Below are 16,119 nucleotides of genomic sequence, written 5' to 3'. Positions count from 1 at the left end.
TATCATTAAGAATCATGTAAATATAAAATACCTGTCTGAATACAAATCATCAGAATGAGCAAATGTAATGTTTTCTGACTCAGTCAACAAATCCTATATGAGCAGCCACAAGGTAAAAAGCATGTTAGTAGAAGCTCAGAAGTCTGCGGTTAAAAATTAACTATGACCTCATTTCCAAAAAATGTATAGTTTAATCAGAGGCAAGATAGGCCAAAAAGGGGGCACATATAGATAAACGCAATAATTGTAAAAATATTTTGAAGTGGGAAAGGAAGAAAGAATGTAGGAAAATTAGAAAATGGCTGGTGTTTAAACTTCATGGACTAAATGGGCACAAAGGGAAAGAAGTGTTCTGTGGCATGTGACTGTCTAGAAAGATTCCTGAAAGCAGAGTTGGAAAGACTAGTTGCACAGGCATAGAGTGAAAAAATATGCCTGAAACAGAACATGAGGGTCATGGGTTATAAAAGATGAGTTCACAGCCTTTAGGAGGGAGAGGGAGAGAAAGAGATAGAGAGATTGAGAGAGAGAGAGAGATCGAGAGACTGAGAGAGAGAGAGAGAGAGAGAGAGAGAGAGTCAGTCATAGCCTTTAAGGACAAAGTCTGAAATTAATTCAATTAGATATTTGTTATTAAACATTTACTATATGAAAAACATACACTAGGCACTAATGAGCTATAAAAAGTAAAGCAAAATAAATGACAATAGCTACACTTCCATTTATATAGTGTCTTACAATTTAAAAAGCCTTTTTCCTCACAATCGTGTGCTATGTCATCTCGGATCCATGAAGATATGAACATGTAATATTACAGCACTTTAAAATTGTACAATACAAGGTAGCATTTAACTGTGTATCTTGTTGTTAAATTTGTTTCCTAAATATTGGTCTAGAGAGCAAACTTCTTGAGGTCAAAGATCATATCATATACCTCTATGCCTCCATAGCTCCTAGCACAGGGCAGAGTACACTGTAGTACATTTAATAAATGCTTATTGATTGATTTACAATTTTAGGAAAACTATAAGATCACAGATTTAGCATAAACAATTCTCTGAAACACAATTGTAGCTCTGAATACATTTATACCAAGTCCAAAAAAGATTTGGTGATAATAAGTGATATTTCCAAGAAGAAAAGGGCCAGATCTGGAAAATAATTCTATGGAGAGAGACAAAAGGATTTGTCATACGGAGATCCTGGGCTTGGGGAATATATAATTATGAAAGTCAGGTAGTAAGGAAGGCTTATATGAGAAAGGTAAGACCTCTGTATGACACAGTCAGTCAAAAAATATTTTTTAAGCACATGCCATCAAGTACTATGCTAAGTGTTAGGGACACAAAGAGAGACAAAAAACAATTCCTGCTCCCAAAGACCTCTGTCTAACGTGAAAAAACATGCAAACAGCTATACAGAAACAAGTTATACATGGATATATTAGAGATAACCAGTAGAGGAAAGGCATTAAGATTAAGGACTGTGAAAGGTATCTTGCAGAAAGTGGGACTTCAGTTGAGACTTGAAAGAAGTAAGGAAAGGCAGGAAATGGAAATAAGGAGGGAGGCAGTACCAGTCATGGGGGACAGTCAGTGAAAATGTAATCAGGAGTTGGGAGATGGAGTATTTAGTATAAGAAACAGCAAGAAGGCCAGTGTCACTGAATCATAAAATATATAGATGGGTATAAGATGTAAGAAAACTGGAAAAATAAACAGGTTATGCAGGACTTTAAAAGCCAAACAGAGCATTTTATATTTGATCCTGGAGGTAACAGGGAGCCACTAGGGTTTACTAAATGGAGTGGGGGCACGTGACACAGTCAGACCTGCACTTCAGAAAGATCAGTTTTAGAGGTAGTAGAGGATGCACTGGAACGAAGAGAGACTTGAAGTAGAGAGTCCAATCAGCAGCTATTGCAACAGTACTGGCAGGAGGTCATGAGGGCCTGCACCAGGATAGGAGCAGAGTTAGAAGAGAAAGGGACATACATGACAAATGCTACAAAAGTAGAATCAATAGGACTTGGCAACTAATTGAATGTAGGGTAGGGGAAGTGAGAGAGAATGAAGGATTCAAGGATGACAGATCAGTTGTAAGCCTGTGTGACTAGGAGAATCGTAGTGCCCTCCTCCACAATAATGGGAAAATTAGGGAAAGGGGAGATCTTGGGAGGGGAAGATAATAACGTTTTGGACATGAAGAGAATTTAAGATATCTGTGGGTTGGAGATCAATCTGGAATTATACCCAAGGAATCTGTGTATACCCTGTGACCCAGCAACACCACTATTAGGTCCCAAGGTGACCAGGGAAAAAGGAGAAGTACCTAAATGCTCTACAATATTTATAACACCTCTCTTTGTGGTGGCAAAAACTGGAAACCTCATGAGAGGATGCCCATTAAATGGAGAATAGCTAAACAAGTTGTGGTATATGATTGTGATGTAATACTATCGTGCTGCAAGGAATGATGAGCTTGATGATCTCAGAAAAACATGGAAAGACTTGCATGAAATAATGAAAAGCAAAATGAGCAGAACCAAGAAAACTGTTGCATACAGTAACAGCTATATTGTTCAAAGAATAACTGAACAACTAAGTTATTCCGGGTATCACAAAAACTCAAATCAACCACAGAAGATCTATGAAGGAAGATGCTATCCACCTCCAGAGCAAGAACTGATAAACAGAAGTATGCATAGTATGGTTTTAGAACCTAAAATGTAACAATAAATAAATTAATTAAATTAAATTTTAGAAAAAGAACAAGATGTTGGAATAAGCAGTTGAAGATGCTGAGGCTGGAAGTCAAGAGAGAGGTTAGGGCTACTGAAACAGATCTGAAAATCATCTGCATAGAGATGATAATTGAAGCCATTGAAGCTGTGAAAATCATCAAGTGAAATACTAAAGAGGGAAAAGGAAAGAGAGCCCAGAACAGAACACTGGAGGACCCACCTGGTTAGCAGGTGTGACCTGGATGAACTCACCATAGTGAATGTGAAGTGAGCAAACACTGTCATTTCCTAAAGTCAGACATTAAACAAATTCTAAAATCTTCAAAAAAAACACAAATATTTATTGAGCTGGTCACTATGTGCCAAGTATTGTAATATTTATAATTACTGGAAGGAGAAGAAAGACTCAGGGATAAACAAATCTGGAAGTCATCCAAATACAGGTTAAAGAAAAATAAATGAGTTTCTCAAGACTGAGTATAAAGACAAAGTATAACATGGGATCCAAGATAGAGTCTCGGTAGACATACATTCAGAAGTGAGAGGAGCTAGTTACAAAAAATCTCCAACAAATATTTCATTTTTAAAATGTTTTTTGAAATAATAGAGAAGGGAGAGTTCAAGGCAATTTCAAGTCAGTAAGTGAAGGCAACAATTACTTATGAAATGCTTTCTGTGAAACTTTACTTTTGTCCCAGATGGAGCTCTATTTTCTATTCTTTTTGAGAAGCAGAAGGAAATTTTTGTTAAGTATGACTCTATTGGCATAAAGGAAACTGTATTGTTTATGCCCTCAAACAACTAAAATTTAATGCTCTCTGTTACCCTTATGTTAAGCCAGTATTTTTCCACTGAACAGCACACTAAGACATCACAATATGAGCACAATCATCAATGGTCTAAAGCTCATAACTAGTCCCATGTTAAAAGTTTTCCTTCTTCTAAATTAGTAAGGTCACTTGAACACAAGTTAATAAGAGGTCAACAGGAAAATTCTGGAACAATATGACTTATCAAACAAAGGAATTTAAATCCTAAATGTAATACTGACAGAATAGGAGATGTTCTATCTCTGAATTCATTCACCTACAATCATTACTCTTAACTACTCTTCATTAAATTGTTAGCTCCTTGAAGGCAGCTCCTTTCTGCATCACCAGCACTTAGCACAGTGCCTGACATGTAGTAGGGATTTCATGAATGTTTACTGATTGACTGATCAAACTATAATTTTTAAATGTTATGAAGCAACAAATGTCAATTAAAATAAATAAACATGATGGCTGAAAATTCATATTTGCAACATTCTTGTTTTAAGGAGGTGGGGGGAGAGGGGATAAAGAAAGGAGCAAAAAAATTACAATTTCATTGGTATAGGAAACTTCAAATGAGGAAACTACCACTACCACTATGGATCAGCACCTGCTGAACAATTTAGGGTCTTATGGAGTGCCTGAGGCACTGCTGTAACTACTATTAGTTGATTTGTGCCTGTAGTCAAAACCCAAGGTCATCCTTTGATCAAAGTTCCTTGTCAAGGTCAGTTCTATACGTGCATTCCTCTACACCCCATTCCAAACAACCAATTCTATCTTTACTGTGTTAAACATGTCCAAGTCTCTTCCTTCCTTAAAATATCTTCACTAGACTTTTCCATCCCCTCAAGCTATCATCCTTTATCTCTTTTCTCTTTCTTAATCAAACTCCTTGAAAACATTATCCCCACTCATTGCCTTCAAAACCTCTACTCTCAATCTTTTACATTTTGGCATTCACCTCCATCACCCAACTGAAAGTGCTCTCTCTAAAGTTACCAATGATACACTGATTGCCAAATCTCAGCATTATCCTCTACTCCCCCTCACTCCACATATCTAATAAGTTGCCAAATTTTGTCTTTTCTTCCTAAATATCTCTTACATTTGACCTTTTCTCTTTACCTTCTACCACCTTAGTCCAAACCCATATCACCTCTTGCTTAGATTATTGCAATAACTTTCTAAATGGTAACCCTGCCTCAAATCTCTCACCATTCTGGTCTATCCTACATACTCCTATCAAAGTGGTTTCCTTTAAGCACAAAACTGACAACATCACTACCATCACCACTATCACTACCTCAAAATTCAATAAATTCCAGTGGTTTCCTATTGCCTCTAGAATTAAAAAAAAAAACATCCTCTATTTAGCTTTTAAAGTCCTATACAATATGAACCTCCAATCTCCCTTTCCAGTCTCATTAGACACTATTTCCACACACACACATATATACACTGTGCTAAGCGCTACCAAATTGACCACCTCTGTGTTTCTCATTTACAACCCTCCATCTCCTTTCTCTATGCCTTTGCAATGACCATACTCCTTTCTTCCCTCCACTTCACACAGTCTCTCTCTCTCCTCCTTCAAGATGTAGCTCAGCATCTTCTGCATAAGCCTTTCTTGAACTCCTTATTAGTGCTCTCTCACTAGCTATCTTATATTTAACTACTTTGTATGTATTTGTATTTATTGTATTTATTAACTTGATAATTGTGTGTGTGTGTGTGTGTGTGTGTGTGTGTGTACTTGCTATCTTCCTCATTTAGAATACAAGCTTATTAAGAGTAGGAATTGTTTCATTCTCTGAACTTGTCTCTCCCATGCCTAGCACAATGCCTAGCAAACAGTAAAGCCTTAAAAAATACTTGTAGACTGACTGGGAAATAAAAGCCATCATTTATGAGTAGTTTCCTCAAAATAACAACAAAATTTCCCAACGTTTAAGTAGCAAACAAAAAAAAAATTAACTAAGAATACTAAGACTTACTCAAGTATTTAAATAATAAATTATACAGAATAGAAACCATTTTAAAATACCTCAAGTTTTATAATGCTGTCATAATTTACATTATCAAGATAATCTCAAAGCATAAGCAATTAATTAAAATTAATTAATTGGAAGTACAAGCAACAAAATAATCTTCTGAGGTCTAAAATGCATTAAGTCCTATACTTTGCCAAGTACCACTAACTACTTCAGTCTTGCAGCATACTGCCAATATTCCCTTGAAAGAGTTGTAAACAAGAAGGCAGAAGACCTGCTACTAACTAGCTATGTGACCTTGGGCAACTATTTGATCTTCCTAAGACTCAGTTTCCTCATCTTTATATCAGAGATAATAATATATATTATCTACCTCATTGAGTTATTGGGAGTATCAAGTGAGATAGATTATTGAGGAAAATGCAAAATATTACACAAGTATAAATTATTATCATTGACAATGATAATAACAAAAATAAAAGATCAGAAAACCAAGTCTTCGTTAAAAAGACTTGCCCACAATATAACAGAGAACAGAACTACTCTACTCACCAATCTTTTCCTCTCAAAATAACATCTTTGAACAATCTATATAAATATGGGGTGGGGATGGGGGGGTCTTTTTGGCTTTTGGTGAGGCAATTGAGGTTAAGTGACCTGCCCAGGATCACACAGCTAGTAAGTGTGAAGTGTCTGAAGTTGGCTGAACTCAGGTCCTCCCACTTCAAGGCCAGAACTCTATCCACTGTGCCACCTAGCTGCCCCGAAATCTATATTCTTAAGAGATGAAAAAAGTTCCATAAGGTTTCATAGGATAAAGATTAGATGTTTTCTGGTCAGGTGAGGTTTCAAAAAATTCCAAAAAAGGTGATTATTATTTGGAGATCATATTAAGCAAACCCCAAGCCCCCATGGTTTTGAAGAAGTTCATGATACCCACCTGACAAAGGATCAGTAAAATCCATCTGCACTGACAAACTGCTGGGTGTGGAATAAGATTCAAGTTTTACTTGAATCCAAAGATTGAGAGCTTCCTGAAATTCATGACGGATACGTTCCATGTTCAAATATTCCATCCACAAATCCTGGAATTGAACCACAATACAACTTTAACTTTAGAAGACGAATCACTATATATTTATAAGTTGTAAAACTTATTATATTTAAATGTACATAAGCCAATCGTTTAAAAAAATAGGCTCTTTAAAAAGATCTCACTCAAAGCTCCCTAACTTTAAAAACGGCCATATTTTAAATTCCCACCCAATCAAAAACCTCAGAAGTAGGACATCTTTCCTATAGCACACTAAATCATTTCTGATTTTTTTTTAAAAGGAAAAATGTAAAACATTCACTATCACTTCGGATGGTAGAGTCAGGATGCCTCAGAAATAAAATCGCAGGCTAGACCGTAATTGCTAGAAAAATTAGAGCTAACAACAAATGTCTTCCATTGCAATGTTTGTGCATGTTAACCACGTAAATGCACATCATCAATAGGAGACAGCATCATAGAATGGAATGAGCAGACTTGGAGTCCAATTACATGGGCTCCAATCCTCACCACATGCCACCAATGTGACTGTGGACAGGTTAGTTAGTCTCTCTGGGCCTCAGTTTCCTCATCTATAAGACAAAGGGAGTGTACCCTCCAGGTGTAGGTCAGCAACCCAGGAAGCTCCTACAAGCCTAGGACTTTTTCAATTCTTGGTGAAAAATATTCTCACAAAATCCTAAGTCATTAAAACCCTTCCCAAGATGTACAAGGTATTCTAGACCAGGGATGTCAAACTCAAGTAAAAATGGATGGATCCTTGTGGGCTACATATTGACTTAGAAAACTACAAAGTAATGTTTTATTGCATTTTTATTTGTTAAATATTTCCAACTACATCTTAATCTAGTTCGAGCTACCCTCGAGAGCTTTGCAGGCCACAAGCGTGAATCCTTTGTTCAAAACTAATCTGATTCACACCTTTAAAGAAGCACGGCAAAGTATAATTCTAAGCTGGAATTTTAAATCAAATATAAAATTACACTATTGATGCTTGTGTGCTATCCTCTCCCTAATAACTTACTGTACCTATGGATGACATCTCTTTGAAGTAGTCACATCACCTACATATTTATGCCGAACAAGAATATTTCTATATGCAAATGAATAGAGCTGTTCAGAAAAAATAGTGGTGGCAAACCAACCTCTTATCACTAATAGAGTCTCGGCTGGAGCACAAGAACTGTAGCAAGACCCAAGTACTCACACCCAAGGAGAGAACAGTCAAAAGGAAAGCAGCTCCATCCTACAGAAGCTGTGTACCGAGAGCCCTCAAAGAGCAGTGGAAGCCCAGACCAAGAACTGAGCGCAGCTCGTGGAGAGTAACAACTGGCCTAGAACAGATCAACCACTACTTCTGATGTGAAGGAACTCTACAAAAGTCCAGCTCGGACCAACTGTAGAAGAAAGGTAAAACCAGATTTTTCACATAACCAGAGAGAAAACCTGAGCTTGGAAAAGCTACAAAGAAATATCACAAATCAGAGATCAACAGGACTTAACTTCCTATTAAATTGAGTTCTATACCTACATTATATAACACTCAACTAATTAGTTTGTACTCTTATAAATCCACATAACTGTAATAAAGCACTTTAATCACACTCAGGTTGGCTGGCCTGAAAGTATGTAGCTAGTGAAAACTTAGTATAAGAAAAGGGACTAACAAAAAGAGGAGGCTTATATGGGTTCACAAGGTCATAAAATACAAAAAGTGTCCCCAGCCCTCCGGGAAGGCCACAGTTGTCATCATTGCTTCAAAATGAGACATTCTAACACCGAGATATGAACTTACATGAAAAAAAAGCATGATGTGGACCCTTGGCAAAACCCATAGAAACTAAGACCATTCAAGCCCCACGGCCATATTTAACAGATATCTTTAACCTCTGGATCAATACAAATCAATCAAATCAAATCAATCAAAATTTATTACCATAGTAACAAATTCAAATTACTGTCAGATATCCTAAGAGGTAAATAAAATATTGTAATAAAATCACCTGTTGATTCTGCATAATCTTTGCTAGTCTGTGTGTATCATATTGCTTTGGTAGTGAAGGAATATAGGTGTCTCCCTTCTGAAAGTTCTCATCTTCTAGCCAAAGTATAAATACATTGAAGAGCCTAAAAGATTAAAAAAGAAAGAGAAAAGCAAGGGTAAAATGAATTATACCTCTCTTTACACAGAAACTACATTTTATCTAGTGAATAAAACAATAAGAATCAGGTTCCCAGAACTCATAATAATTCGCTATGTTTTAATTTACATTATGCCCATTTCTCTCTCTCTTTGGGACTATCTTTACCAATCTAAAAAATAAAGATAAGGCAAAAAGTGATGGATAAAGGTGATCTACAAAGCTTTCAATGATAATTCAGACTTTTTCCTTTTTCCTTTCCACAGCAATCAATGACACTGAGCAAGCCATCATGCCCAGAAAAACAAAATACAACATGAAAACATATGTATTCTCCCTCTATTCCAGAAAGAATGCTGAAAGCCAAATATATTATCTGGAAAATTTTTCTATTGCACCTTATCAGTTTCCAAAAGAATTTTTAAAAGCTAACTATCAAAAAGAATTATGATTGCAATTTAATTATAAATCTGTGAACTCTTCTTTCATAAATGGGTATGACAAAAAGAAATTCTTCTAATTTTATGTTCTAAATATTTTAAGTGGTACTTTACGAAAAGATAATCTACTTAACTGAAGAAGACTTCTTGTTAGTAAGAATACGTTATTAGAGAAGTGGCCTATGATATGTAATTAGTTAAATAAGCTCCTGATTTTAGCAAAGAAAGGAGGGGATGGTGTCATTCTTTCTATAAAAATTAGAATTGAAAATTACTTCCTTCTGATTTCATAATCAGAAGGGACATAGGCCTTCTACACTTAATACCACTACACAGAGCCCACTTTTAGCTTATGACATTAAGAAATGGAAGAAGGGATAATAATTAATATGCATTTCTTAATTACCTGTTTGGCCCCCAAAAAATTAAATAAATCAGACTCTGACTTTGTACATTCTATAGGGGGAGATCACCTGTACATATGTAAGTACATACAAAATTTATACATCACAATTTTTTTTTCAGGGAAACACTAACAGCTGAAGGAAACAGAAAAGAATTCACATAGAAGGTGCTGTGCTGATGGAGTTTTAAAGGATGCTAGGGATTCTAAGAAGTAGAGATGTAGAAAGAATGCCTTACAGACATGGAGAATAGCTAGCACAAGGGTACAGAAAAGGGAGATGGAGTATTATGGGTAAGGAACAAGGACAGTATGGACGGATCATAAAGTACATGAAGAGGAAAAACATATAATAGAACTGAAAAAAATAAATTGGGGCCAAATTGTGAATGGCATTAAATACTACAAAGAAGAGGTGATCATGACTAATGTGAAAATATGTTTAATAGGAATGTATATGTAGAGCCTATATCAGATTGCATGCTGTCTTGGGGAGGGAAGAGAAAATTTAAAACTCAAAAGCTTATGAAAGTGAACACTGAAAACTAAAATTAAATTAATTTTTTAAAAAAAGAGTTGATGTTGGATCCTATTCATGTTTGTCAAATTCCTAATAATAAAAAGGAATACTTAAAAAGAGGTAAGAAAAAAATATCAGATTTCATAATTAAGAGATTACTGAGAACTCTATAGTAAACAGTTTCAGCTCAATGATGAGACTGAAAGGCACATTGTAAAGAGTTCTGAACTAGGGAAAGAAGGAGCAGCAGCAGGAATAGAGTTCTCTCTTTTTCTTTTTTTCTTACAGACAGTATCTAACTCACCAGGGCTAGAAGTGCAGTACTAGGTATGCACAGCCTCTATTCCTCTACTGTGCAGCCCAGGAGCTTTGGTTGACTCCATTAATGACCTAGGCCAGAGGTGTGGAACCTGTGGCCTGGAGGCCCTTCATATGCAAACTTCATAAGTTTGGATTCAGTCAAAGGGTTGCACTTGAGGACCTAGAGGGCCACATGTGGTCTCCAGGCTGCAGGCTCTCCATCCCTGGCCTAGGCCAGTCTATCCTTCCGTGGGCAACCTGGTGGCCCCTCCACTGTCAGGGACTACCATACTGATATCTGACTTAAAGTCGTCCACCTGGCCCACTGCAGCTCAGAACTCCTGAGCTCAAAGATCTGTAGCATCAGCCTCCCCAGGAGCAGGGATTACAGGCTGCACCCCCACATCAGCTAGGGAGCTTTTTCTAGAGATCAGACTGAGAAAGAAAGACTCATAACATATGATAGCTTGAAAGGATGGGAGGGTCAGGTGAGGTTTTTTAAGCACAGGCAAAACATGAATGTGTCTATAGGCAGAAAGGAAAAAAAACAGAAATAGCAAAAGACTGAAGATTAAAGAAAGCAGGGGAATGACTGTGGGGACAATCAGCTAGAAAAGACAGAACAGGGATGGGATCAAGGATGTATGTGCAAAGGCCTTAGCAAGGGATGTGCTACCTCACCATCAGAGACTAAGGTAAAGGAAGAAAGAATGAAGGATAATGTCAAAGGCTAGAGAGATTTGGAGAAGCAGAGGGAGTTGACAGAAAATGGTCTCTCCTTTCTCAACAAAGAATAAGGCAAGGTCTTAAGACGAGAGGATGGTGGAAGGACTGGTGTGGGAAATGGGGACAGATGGGGAAAAAGCCAAAAGGAGCAGAATATACATTCTTTAAAAATCAGAGGTTGAAGAAACCCACTAAAGACTTCATTTTAATGAATTTAAGCAACCTACAGCAAAAAGGTTACCAATTACAGATGTGGTGAAATGGTGTCTATGGCTAGCTAACAGTAAGGTTACAGAGTTTAAGGCCAAAGCTGGTCTAAAGCCCTATAATGGTGCATAAGCCTTGGGAAAATTGAGACATCAAGGTGAAATTTAGGTTAAGTTAAAAAGAACATTCTAATCAAGTATATATGTGAGATTTGGGTAAACTTAAAAATTACAAAGAAAAAATTATTGATTAGTGAGATACATGTGATTTCTTCTCAAGCCTTGCTCCAAAAGTGGCTTCTTTAATAGTTTAATATTTAACTGCCTTAATAACAAAGTATTTTACTATTAAAAAAAGCCAAAGACCATGCTAATCTTTTAAATATACTTAAAGTTTATACCATGTGAAGTAGCATATGACTGCCTTCTGATGTCATTATATTTAAAACTACAGGTTCAGCTTTTAAAATGTGAATAAATTTTTTTGGAAGCTAAAATTGCAAAACTAAAGTAATCAAGTGACAACAAATGTGGTAATATAAGCCTAAGATATAAAAATGACCTAGTAATCATACAGGTTGGTCCAAATCAACTGACTTTAATTAGATTCACACTGCCTCCAAATATATGATGAAGCCGGGACCCTCTTTGTCAGACCTCAACAAATGCTTAACCAACTGCTACTACTTTCCGCATTCGGCAAATAACAGCAATAAAATAATAACATCCTGCAATACACAATAGGTGACAGAACATCCTTGACAAAAGAAAACATTAGCTTACATAGCTGAATATGCTTTACCTCACAAGTTCTGTATGCAGCTCTGGAGAAGCCAGATACTCTATGGGGCAGTCATTATTTTCACCTGGTCCTTCACTGCCATCTGCTGGAACTCGGAGGGCTTTACTGGCAGCATGATGGAAGTCAGCCACTTCAACCAGACGTTTCTTCATTTCTTTCAATAAATTAATGTGGGCTGGACTTTGAAAAAATCGTCTTCCAATACAACCATCTACAGGCAATCTTGAAAGAAATTAAAATAGGGTTCTGTAAGCTATTTAAAAAATCATTTTTTTTTCTACTTAAAATCAAATGGTGTGAGCTCATTAGAGCTACCAAAGATAAAGGCGCATTTAGCAAAACTGAGGTGCCCTACCATTATCTATAAATTAAGAAGTGCAGCAAGCATGGCTATACACAAACTGCCCTATTTATCTCACTGGGTTGTCATAAGGAAGAAATAAAATGATACATATTAAAGAACTTTTTAAAAAATATATAAATGCTGTACCAATTCAAAGTATTATTATCATCTTCATACCACACTTTCATGTGTTGGGCCAATAAAACCTGACCTCTGCAAAACATTCTGTACTATCTGTTCTCTGTAGTCTTCTATATCCTTATTCACTACATATATATGTATATATATATATATATATATATATATATATATATATATATATATATATATATATATATATGGATAAAAGGATAAAGAGAAGGAAAGTAAAGTCCAAAGAGAACTCACAATGTGAGAATGCTCATAAGGCAGAAAGTTGCAGAGTTGGGGTTTGAACCCAAATCTTCTGGTTCCAAATTCAACACTCTGGCTACTGTTTATCTATTTTTGTTTCTTTTTTTTCTTTCTTTTTTTTGTGAGGCAATTGGGGTTAACTGACTTGCCCAGAGTCACACAGCTAGTAAGCATTATGTGTCTGAGCTCGGATTTGAATTCAGGTCCTCCTGACTCCAGGGCCAATGCTCTATCCACCCCTTGCTAGTATTCTGTTCCAAATTTTTGCATCAACATTCACTAGGGAAATCAGTCTATAATTTTCTTTTTCTGTTTTAGCTGTTTCTGGTTTAGGTATCAGCACCATATTTGTGTTATAAAAGGAATTTCGTAGGACTCTTTCTTCACCTATTTTTCCAAATAATTTATATAACATCGGAAATAATTTTTCTTTAAATGTTTGGTAGAATTCACTTGTAAATCCATCTGGTCCTGGAGCAGTCAATGATCATAGTAACCTAGTGTTCGTTAAATCCAGCTTTTGGGATAAGAACTCATTATCTGACAAAAACTTCTGGGAAAACTGGAAAACAACAGGACACAAACTAGGTATAGACCAACATCTCACACCTGATACCAAGATATGGTAATGAGGTTTGGGAGAGCCGTCAATTTTTTTCATGGAAATATCTTCACCTCTTCATGATCTGCAAGAAATGTTGCTGCTATACATGCTGTAATTATCTTTTTACACATCATGAGCACTGTTAAATGAGATGACCCAAGAAATGATTTGTTTAGATCTGCTTTTGTATGAAGTGTTTTTAAATTGTGTTCACATAGGTTCCTGGATTTGTCTTGGCAAGTAGACTCCCAAATATTTTATATTGTCTACAGTTATCTTAATGGAATTTCTCTATCTCTTACTGATGAGCTTTGTTGGTAATATATAGAAATGCTAATGATTTATGTGGGTTTATTTTATATCCTGCAACTTTGCTAAAGTTGTTAATCATTTCAAGAAGTTTTAAAATTAATTCTCTAGGATTCTCCCTCTTTTCACCCTGTCCCTCCTCACAGTGTTTTACTTCTGACCACTGCCTCCTGTAATCTGCCCTCCCTTCTATCAGCATCCCCACACACACCTTTTTTTTTTCCTTTCCCCTCCTACTTAGGGTAAGATAGACTTCTTTACCCAACTCAGTGTGTATGTTATTCTCTCTTTGAACCAATTCCAATGACAGGAAGGTTCAAACAAATGCTCATCCATCCCTTCTTCCCCTCTACTGAAACAGGTCTTTCATGCCTCTTCATATGATATAATTTACCCCATCCTGCCTCCCCTTTTCCTCTTTTCCCAGTACAATCCTTTTTTTCATCCCTTAATTTTTTTTTATCATTTCATCAAAGTGAACTTAAAACCCACACCTTCTAAGTATGTTCCTTCTAACTGCCCTAATAGAGATACAGTTCTTAAGTTACAAGTATCATCTTCCCATGTAGGGTTATAAACAGTTTAACCTTATCAAATACCATCTTTAATTAAATAACCCTCTTTTGCCCTGAAAGAGTATGCTCAATTTTGCTGGGTAGTTGATTCCTGGTTGTAATCCAAGCTCCTTTGCCTTTCAGAATATCATTTTCCAAGCCCTCCAATCCTTTAATGTAGAAGCTGCTAAGTCCTGTGTAATCCTGACTGTGGCTCCTTGATATCTGAATTATTTCTTTCATACTTTCTCCTTGATCTGACAGTTCTGGAATTTGGCTACAACATTCCTTGGAATTTTCATTTTGGGATCTCTTTCAGGAGGTGATTGGTAGATTCTTTCAGTGACTATTTTATGCACTGGTTCTAGGATATCAAGGCAGTATTCCACGATGATTTCTTGAAAGATGCTGTCCAGGCTTTTTTTTTTTATCTTGGCTTTCAAGTAGTCCAATAATTCTTAAATTATATCTCCTGGATCTATTTTCCAGGTCAGTTGTTTTCCCAATGAGGTATTTTAGATTTTCTCACATTTTTTCATTCTTTTGCTTTTGTTTGGCTAATTCTTAATGTCTTATAGTCATTAGCTTCTGCCTAATCCTAATTTTTAAGGAACTAATTTCTTCAGTTAGCTTTTGTACTTCCTTTTCCTTTTAGCCAATTCTGCTTTTAAAAGAGCTGTTTTCTTCAGTGGATTTTTTTTTCCATTTAGCCAGTTCTATTTTTAAGGAGTTGTTTTCTTCAGTCACTTTTTGTGCTTCCTTTTCCAAGCTGTTGACTTTTGTTTTCATAATTCTCCAGCATAACTCTCATTTCTTTTCCCAATTTTTCTTCTTTTACCTGATTTTATAAATCCTTTTTCAGCTCTTTCAAGAATACTTTTTGGGCTCGAGACCAATTCATATTCCCCTTTGAGGCTTCACATGTAGACATTTTGACACCGTTGTCCTCTTCTAAGTTTGTATGCGGATCTACCTTGCCATAGTAGCTTTCTAGGGTCAGGGTTCTTTTCTGTTTTTTACTCATTTTTAAAAGTTGAGATCTGCTCCTGGGGCACAGGAGACACTGTCCCAAGCTTCTTGTTCTGGGGGCCAGGGGCCTAGTCATTAGCTTACTGTGGCCAGGGCCTGAGGTGCTGGTTGCTTCCCCAGTGAGCTGAGGTGGCCTAGCCTAACTGTACCTGTTGTGCCCTGAGTTGTGGGACCTGCCTGCTGTGCTGGGGTTGGAAGCCTCACAGCTAGCCTACTATGCCACTGGCCTGTGGAGCCCAGACAATAGGGCTTTGGTTACTGATCTGTGCTGTGGCTAAAGAGGCTCCTGATGGGTTGTCTGGACCCTGCCTGTGCTATGCTGCACTCTCCTTTTACCTATGTGAGACAGACTTTTCCTGAAGTCCTTCTAGGTTATCTTGGGCTGGAAAATTATTTTGCTCTGTCTTTTTGTGGATTCTGTCACTCCAGAATTCTTTTAGAGCAGGGCTTCTTAAACTTTTTCCACTCATGACCCCTTTTCACGTTTTGGCAGTGTTTGTTGGCATTGCGTGGCCAGAGGGCACGCACAGTGCAAGTGCAAATGCTTTGTGTTCAGAATCAAGGCTGCAGTGAAGTCTAGCAATGCAACACAGGCAAGCACTGCCAGAAACACCTTGGATTCATTACACATCTAATTTATAATTAAATTTTGGTCACTAAGAGTTCAGAAACCTTTTACTGTTGCCAACTATGGTGTTGTGACCCACAGTTTAAGAAGTGCCGTTTCAGAGATTTGATTATTGTTT

General features: G+C 36.7%; 1 protein-coding gene across 2 annotated transcripts in view; it reads right to left on the bottom strand.

Annotated features, from left to right (window-relative positions):
* The window catches only part of EPG5 (ectopic P-granules 5 autophagy tethering factor), a 134,805-nt gene that overhangs the window by 54,638 nt on the left and 64,048 nt on the right, over positions 1 to 16,119 (bottom strand). For both annotated transcript variants that reach the window (XM_078153275.1, XM_020985757.2), the window contains exons 23-25: positions 12,142 to 12,363; positions 8,607 to 8,730; positions 6,490 to 6,634 (exon numbers count right to left, since the gene is read on the bottom strand). In XM_078153275.1, coding sequence (XP_078009401.1) covers positions 6,490 to 6,634; positions 8,607 to 8,730; positions 12,142 to 12,363 — 491 coding nt within the window. The remainder of the gene's footprint in view (positions 1 to 6,489; positions 6,635 to 8,606; positions 8,731 to 12,141; positions 12,364 to 16,119) is intronic.

The sequence above is a fragment of the Phascolarctos cinereus genome, unplaced genomic scaffold, assembly GCF_003287225.1.
Source record: "Phascolarctos cinereus isolate Bilbo 61053 unplaced genomic scaffold, phaCin_HiC Scaffold_4;HRSCAF=312, whole genome shotgun sequence".
NCBI lineage: Eukaryota > Metazoa > Chordata > Mammalia > Diprotodontia > Phascolarctidae > Phascolarctos > Phascolarctos cinereus.
This window is presented reverse-complemented; position numbering and strand designations above follow the sequence as displayed.